Source organism: Megalops cyprinoides, chromosome 10 (assembly GCF_013368585.1).
Source record: "Megalops cyprinoides isolate fMegCyp1 chromosome 10, fMegCyp1.pri, whole genome shotgun sequence".
Taxonomy (NCBI): Eukaryota; Metazoa; Chordata; class Actinopteri; order Elopiformes; family Megalopidae; genus Megalops; species Megalops cyprinoides.
Genome location: NC_050592.1, coordinates 14826064 through 14833680, shown reverse-complemented (window position 1 = coordinate 14833680; position 7617 = coordinate 14826064). Strand labels below are relative to the sequence as shown.

Here is a 7617-nt window from a genome sequence, read left to right as displayed (position 1 = left end):
GAAACAACAACTTTTTTTTTTAATTCAGAAAATGTTTTTAATTGGTTACACTGTCAAGATGTAACATGTTCAAATATTTGTTTTTAAAGTAGATATCAATTAATACTGTATAGCAGATTAGTGAGCAGACACTATGTTTCATGTACAAGTAAGCAACTTTTGGGTCTTCACTACTGTTTTGCAGGAATGATAACATATTAAAAGTTACTTATCAAATCTGACTTAATGAAATCAGCACATGAACATTTTTAGTTTTCATACATGGCTAAGCGAATGTGACACTCTCATGTCTCACTGTGTGCATGGCTGGGTCAGGACTTTACTTTTGTCTTTTCACAAGAAGGATTTTATGATGAAAACAAGATGACCTGTCACATGCAGACCATTAAACTGGAAATGTACTAACATCTGGAAATTAAAACTTAACAAATAAACAAAATAAATAAAACTGTGGACTTTTCATTGTGGATCTTGCTACAAGTGACCATGAACTCAACAAATATTTTATCGCATTACATTTTTAAAAATAAATATGTAGTTTATTTCATCTTATTTTTAAATCTACAAAAAAAAAAACAACTTATTGTGTGTGCACATTTAATTACATGGGATCTTTGTGTACTACCGTTTGTGGTCAAAAGAGGTTTTCTGCATCGCTTCAGCCAGCCTGAAGGTGGAGGGGTGGGAAGGGGGTGGGCGTCACCTTGTTAACTTGACCGTTCTTTACATTCTAAACAACCAATAAATTTAAAAGTAAACAGACCGTGTTACGGGGGGTGGCGCTGTTTCCCCAAAGCAGGCATTCATTTTTGTAGTGGTTGTAGGGCTGTACGACTGGCGATTGTGAAAACAAGTTGGCAATCTGCATTTTTGCCAGGTAAGATTAATCCTTTTGTGGGCATACAACATTATTTCATAATGTGTCTATCTATTTCACCAATGTGTCAACTGTATAAGTCTATCTAGCGGCTATTCTTATATTTGCTAACCTAGCTAATTTCCAATGATTTGACATAGACGTTTGTGTCGTTTCAAACTTGGACGAGTAAGTGAGATATCCACGCTAACTATTTTTTGCACCAACATCAATGGCTGCTTAGCAAGATCCTATTATTACAATTTTAAATACCATCCAAACCTGCAAAGTTTTCTGGCCCGTAACTTTGTAGTATGACTGCAACAGGTGGTGGGTGTGTCATGGAGGGTAGTCGTGGGGTGTGTTGACGGATGTCAAAGTAAACCAATCAGACACGAGAAATTTTGGAGGTTACGTGTGAACGCAACCAATTAGCACCCACTTAATTTCTAAGGTTCAACCTGCAGTAAGGGATGATTGGGGTTGCATTAGTATCTTGTTAGCTTGCTACGTTTGTCAGTGCAACTGCGGGGACGAAGCGGGAGAGGCTAAACAGTGGTCTTCGCTGAAGTGGAAAGCGGATTAGCTACTTGACTTTAAGGGACTCCAGTAAATAACGTTACGACGGTGTTGTGCTGTGTGCTGATTTATAGAGCGTAGACCTAGAAGGTGAGTGCTTTTAAAACATATTATAAACCACGACCTTTAGAAAGTTAAATTGACATCTAGATGTCTACCCAGCTAACGTTAATGTAGCTTGCGAGGATGGCTGTATGGTTCAGTGTATATCCAGCTAAATTAGCTATATAGCTCATTTTTGCTTAAAATAGTTGCAAATAGGCAGCTAATTAGCTAGCTACATAGTTATTTGCTGGTTCAGCTATTTTGATGTATTGCTTTTCACTAAGGATGCTGTCATTTGTTTTTGAAAATCTGAAGACATGCTGGTCACACAGAGAAAGGACCTTACAGTGCGATGAGTACTTAGTAACGCCTGTGTACATGAGAACGCAGCTGGACTGTCATAGGCAGGTTAGAGGGTCTCTTACGTACTGCATGATTTACGAACAGGGTGAATATGGGGCAGTCCAAGCTTAGATAGAACACCTCCCGGAGGAATGAGAGACGGTTGCATTTCACATCCAGTCTCGGAATATTGCAGTATCGCAGGTTAAATACGTGAAAACACACTTATTGCTGTAGCTTTAAGGTCTAAACTGCGCTGTTGTGTTAGTCATGTTGTCATGCATTGCTAGTGACTTAAATGAGGTCCTAGTAGCTATAGACTGGTTTTGTGATCATAGCTACAAGGGACAATCTGAAGGTATTCCAGCCGTAAAACTGAGCTTTCTTTATAGGCTTTACTTTGTTGTTACTTAGCTAATTCCATCTCTTTTTGTTATCACATTTGTTATTAGGGAATCCGCGGGAAATAAAAACAGCCATTGTAAATACACGCTGAAGCAGTGACCTGATTCTCCTCTTACATTCATCCTCCTAATACATGGCTTAAAAGATGGGGAATGGATTATCTGAACAACACCCTATTTTCCCAAGCCTCCCATCCTTTCAGTCTCTCCACATTGCTATTCTTGGACTGGATTGCGCTGGGAAAACCACCGTATTGTACAGGCTGCAGTTCAACGAGTTTGTTAACACCGTGCCCACCAAGGGATTTAACACGGAGAAGATCAAAGTGGCTCTGGGTGGTTCCAGGACAGTGACCTTTCACTTCTGGGATGTGGGCGGGCAGGAGAAGCTGCGGCCTCTCTGGAAGTCGTACACTCGCTGCACGGACGGCATCGTCTTCGTGGTGGACTCGGTGGACGCCGAGAGGATGGAGGAGGCCAAGACGGAGCTGCACAAAATAACGCGGCTCTCGGAGAACCAGGGCGTGCCCGTCCTGGTGGTGGCCAACAAGCAGGACCTGAGGAACTCGCTCACGCTGGCCGAGATCGAGAAGCTGCTGGCACTGCGCGAGCTGGGCTCGGCCTCGCCCTGGCATCTGCAGCCGGCCTGCGCCATCATCGGGGACGGGCTGAGGGAGGGGCTCGAGAAACTTCACGACATGATCGTCAAGCGCAGAAAGATGCTCCGGCAGCAGAGAAAGAAGAGATGACTCTTTCTTCCCGTCTGTAGGAAGAGTTCCGCCCAGTCTGCTCTCACCTGGTAGATCCAGGTACGCAGCAGCCAGCTCACCTTAGCAATAGTGGATCCATTGTAAGCTGAGTTTTATCAGTTTGCATTGAGGTCTCTTCAGATCTACTGTGTCCACACATCTGAGTCCTCAGACAACAGTAATCAGTTGCCTCTTGAACTGCAGAAGGCCTCAGTCCTGTGAAATTAAGGAGTTGTTTGAGGAGATAATGCCGAAGAGCTGGAACATTTACAAATCTTTTGATAAAGTACTAGCACTGAATGGTGTGGCACCTTTTGAAGGAACACAGAAACATAATTTCTTTATGTTTCTTTCTGGTTTTTTTTATCTTGAGTGTTAAAATCACAATAAGGATATCTTTCGTTTGATAGTATCATGTTCATCAACGTCATGTCATGAAAGGTTTGATGCACAATGAATGAAGGATCATCAAGGTGTTGTTTACATAAGTCACCTTAGCTGAAAATCTGTAGCATATGACTGCCACAGTACTCATCTTTTTCTTGCGTGATGTACTCTTCTAGGCTGGTGGTAGCAACCCAAAAGATTCCAACCCAAAGATTCGGGGGAAATGTTTAAGTAACGGATGGGTAGATGAGTTATTACTATTATATATATTTTTTAGAGATTTTAAATGTAATGAAAAGCATACATAGTTGCTTAATGCAAAATATATATATATGGTGAGCTTTGTGTGAGGGCTGAAGTGTAATGCGGTTTTGTTGATTGACAAATTCTGTTGGCTTGGCCTGTTGCTGTAGTACTTCTTTCACCTTGAGAGACATGTTCTTTCTCATTAAATTTGGTCTTCTGTCTGGCCACAATACGGTTTCATATTCTGCGGACACTCATGCACTTTAGTTTCCCCTCTTCTGATCTTTGAACATGTATCACACAATGTTGCTTCAGGTAAAGCTCGGTGTAAGTTATATATTGCCCTTGCAAGGGCTCCTTGGTCACTGAATTGGTCACGTTCATATTTATATGAGGTGAAGGAATTTGTTAATCTTTAATAAACAAAAACTTGTATACACTTAATATGAATGGGTGTGTGTATTTTCGGCTTCAGAATAATCCCATGTACCTTACCACGTTCCCAAAGCCTAAAGCAGAACAAAACCCATCTTCAACCAACTGTAAATGGGGAGATTAGGGCATTTTGAAAAAAATGCTGAAGTATTGAGGATAACATTCTCCCTGATAATCTGTCTCAGTGCTGCCTTGACAGGATTAAAAGGGAGCAGACTTGATGGGTACGTGCGGTTTCTTTAAGACAAATAAAACTACAGAGGGTTTTCATGACATATTGGATGACATTAGTAACTGAACACTTTTGTTAGAGGCAGGAAGCAATATTGCAGTAATTCATTTCAGTTAAAAAGTTAACAGGTACTAGAAAACAAATGTTTGCTGTAACCAGGGCATAAAACTCCCAAGAGTTGATGACTAACTGAGGACAGGCAGTTGACCATGGGTGGGAGTGTGGTATAGCGGTAAGCAGCAAGGCTTTTAATCAGAAAGCTTGCCAGGTCAGTTTTTTTTGGGGGGCACTGCTGTTGCAACCTTGGGCAAGGTGCTTACTCCAAATTGCCTCAGTAAATCTCCAACTGTATAAAAGGATAGGTATGTGAAAATGTAGGCTTGATATCTAACTTGATATGTATAAGACTGTCTTCCAAACAAATGTAATGTAGCTTTAGCAAATTCTTCACTTAAAGTCATATCACTATAAATACATCCTCAAACAGCTTCAAATTTGTATGTGAAAGGCAATTTGACTAAAGGAATAAACAGGGGAAGAATAACGTTGTTCAGAGGACACTGGAACTTGTTGATGTTGGCCATTTCTATATATCCCCATGCGAAGACAAGTACTTAACGGGTCCTCAGGATGATTTGTTTTAATTTGTTGAAAACCAGGGTTGTAAGTTATCAACAGGAAGACAAAGTCCATACCCTGCTGGATGGGATAGGGGATGCACTGTTGTAGTGTGTATGGGAGGGGATACATCATAGTCTGTGCCAGGACCACCCCTCCTTAGAACAATCACAAAATGAGAGAGCCATTAGTCAGAGCAGTTGACCTGTAATTTGCCCCTCTGTATTGCTCCCTGCGTCATTGCTGCTGATTTTATCATAATACCCGTTCATTTGCCTTGGCATAGGGCTTACACCATTTTTGGTTAGTTCAATGGTATATTTAGTTTGAAACTCAGTCACAGTGGTAAAGAAATACTGCATATACTATGTTATTTTTCTGGAGAGACAATGTGCTGACATGGTATAATTTATCACAGTCCCATTAGATAGGGATCTATAGAATTATTTTCAAATGTCTTTAAAATACATTAATCAATGATGTGTTGAGCCCCCATTTCTGGTATCAGGAAAACTGCTACTCCCAAGAGTTTGCCTGTATCAGGGTTTGAAATTCTATGGTTTCCCAGCACTGTGGGAGAGCAGAGGTCAATGGAACAAAGGCCAGATAGTGCTGGTTCCGTTCGTCTGCTCACTCTTTCCCTGGCTGTAATCGCACTAACTCTGATGTGAAGTGGCATCGCCTTTTCCCTTTGATCCAGTGATGTAATTAACTGGGGATTAGGAGTGAGGTTGGGATTGAAAGTCCTCGAGCTGGCTTCCTTTCCCACCCTTTACTGCTGAGTCAGGAGTCACACCCACCTACACAGCCCATATTTGTGTCAAGTATTGCATAGGCCCCCCCTTCATCATGTATACACAGCAGATAATAATAAAAAGTCAACCTTTGTCACAGACTCCAGTTTATAGTACAATATATGGCCAGCAGGTTTCTTATCTTGCATTTTTATCGATATTACAGCCAATTGCTGTTCTCTCCTTACTGCAACGTAAAGGACTTTAGGCCACAACATCACTGCAGCTCATTTTTCCTCATCTTGTCACCATGTGAGCACTCCATTTACATGTGAATTCCTGCACTCCCTCTGTGATGGAGCTGCCTGCAAAGGCTGCAGACTTTTCAGACAAGTAGCTGAGTGTAGGTCTCTTTCTCTGCATTAATCCTGAACACCCTCATAGAGACAGCTCCCACGACTGAGCTGGGCAGATGGAGCCTAATCAGCTATTGGTCCCTCAACTTCAGCTATTCAGACTCCTGCACAATCACCATCACTCTACCCCTTTGTGCCAAGGAAGAATACATTATAGTGTAAAACAAGCACGCACACTCCTCAGGCAGAGAAAATATTTTCTATCTATTCAGCACGGCAGCTGTCATAACTTTGTGCAGATAGCTGACAACTTGTATTTTCAATGTGTTCATGAATTATTCTGAGGCATTAGTACTGTGTAGATACAAGGTGTCTTGGTTTTTAGCTGAGCGACACGGCCCTTGTCCACATGCTATCTCCAGGAGTACTCTGCATTGAAACAAAGTACATTTCTGTTTCTAACGGGATTAAGGACAGTACAGGAGGTCATGGCTTTTTCCAAAATCACAGACACATGAAAACCAGGGAGAGAGCAGATTCACTGGTCACTTTTTCACACAGGAAGCAAGGCCACAAACCATCTTGTTCAGCCCACTATTCTTTTTGTGAAGTTTAGACTGTCATGGGCATGTGTAGAGGATTTGTGCATGGTGTGTGTGTGTGTGTATATATATATATACAAACATACATAATATACATAAAGGTACTTGATAGGTAGAGACCATGTTCAATCTGGGGGGACAGGACAGGGAGCAGCAGGCTCTAAGGACAGAGGACTGGGATCTTGGAGTCGCTCTGTGTGATGGCATTCCCTGGCTGTCTTCCAGTCTCATTGTCAAGGTGATGACCACTCTGTCAGAGAGGGCTCCTTCTCTGTCTGCGTCTGTGAGAAGGCCATGTCTCTGGCAGCTGCTGAGTGAATGGGAGATTCTGTGAGTATGTGTGTGTGTGTGAGAGAGAGAGAGAAAAACCCCTTGTGTATTTCTGCTGTGGGCAGTGGAACCCCCCTCGCTTGTGCTAAAGCAAACAGCATGCTCGCGGGACTATTGTGAAGTGAATGGCAGTGAAACATTCGCCATCGTTTGCTTGCAGTCTGGCGTGAAGGATTTAGATGGGGGCAGACCCGGGTCTGGGTGTCTTTGTTTTCTGCTCATTGTGTGAAGACAAAAGTCATCAAATCCCATAGCATGTTCAATAAGTGCGGGCCTTTCTTTCAAAGTTATGGCAGCAACTCCTCACCCAGTTGAAAGGCTTAGGGAAGAAAAATAGTCAGGGAAACAAAAGCAGATTAAGTGGACGGTTGTTGTCATTTGATTTTTTAATGAAAGCACTTCCAGTTTGTTCACTCGATTGTACTTAGAAAGTTTGTTCCTTTTCAAACTTATTTTAAAACTGAAATGATATATTGCTCAATATTTAATGCAGATTCTGCTCTTTAATGCATATGTCTACACTTCAACTGAATTGTAGTTGATGGAGAGGTCATAAATGACTCCTTTTGATTACAATACTAAACAGTTGGTACAATAAATTGTCCTTAAACATGCCTTTATGGTTTACAAGAGCTTTTTGACCTTTAATGAATCCATTAAGAGAAAATATACACATGTAGGGCTTGACCTTTGAATGAATCA

The 7617-nt window shown here is 41.6% G+C and overlaps 1 protein-coding gene across 1 annotated transcript; it reads left to right on the top strand.

The window, feature by feature from the left end:
* Positions 1 to 1381: 1381 nt before the first annotated feature.
* Positions 1382 to 3272, top strand: arl4aa (ADP-ribosylation factor-like 4aa). The gene is made up of 2 exons (XM_036539036.1): positions 1382 to 1525; positions 2275 to 3272. The coding sequence occupies exon 2, from the start codon at positions 2373 to 2375 to the stop codon at positions 2973 to 2975; it is 603 nt and encodes a 200-aa protein (XP_036394929.1). The 5' UTR covers positions 1382 to 1525; positions 2275 to 2372; the 3' UTR covers positions 2976 to 3272.
* The last annotated feature ends 4345 nt before the right edge of the window (positions 3273 to 7617 follow it).

What these genes read in the sequence shown, in the direction of transcription:
- arl4aa (XM_036539036.1), top strand. Translation starts at nt 2,373, where the DNA reads ATGGGGAATGGATTATCTGAACAACACCCTATTTTCCCAAGCCTCCCA.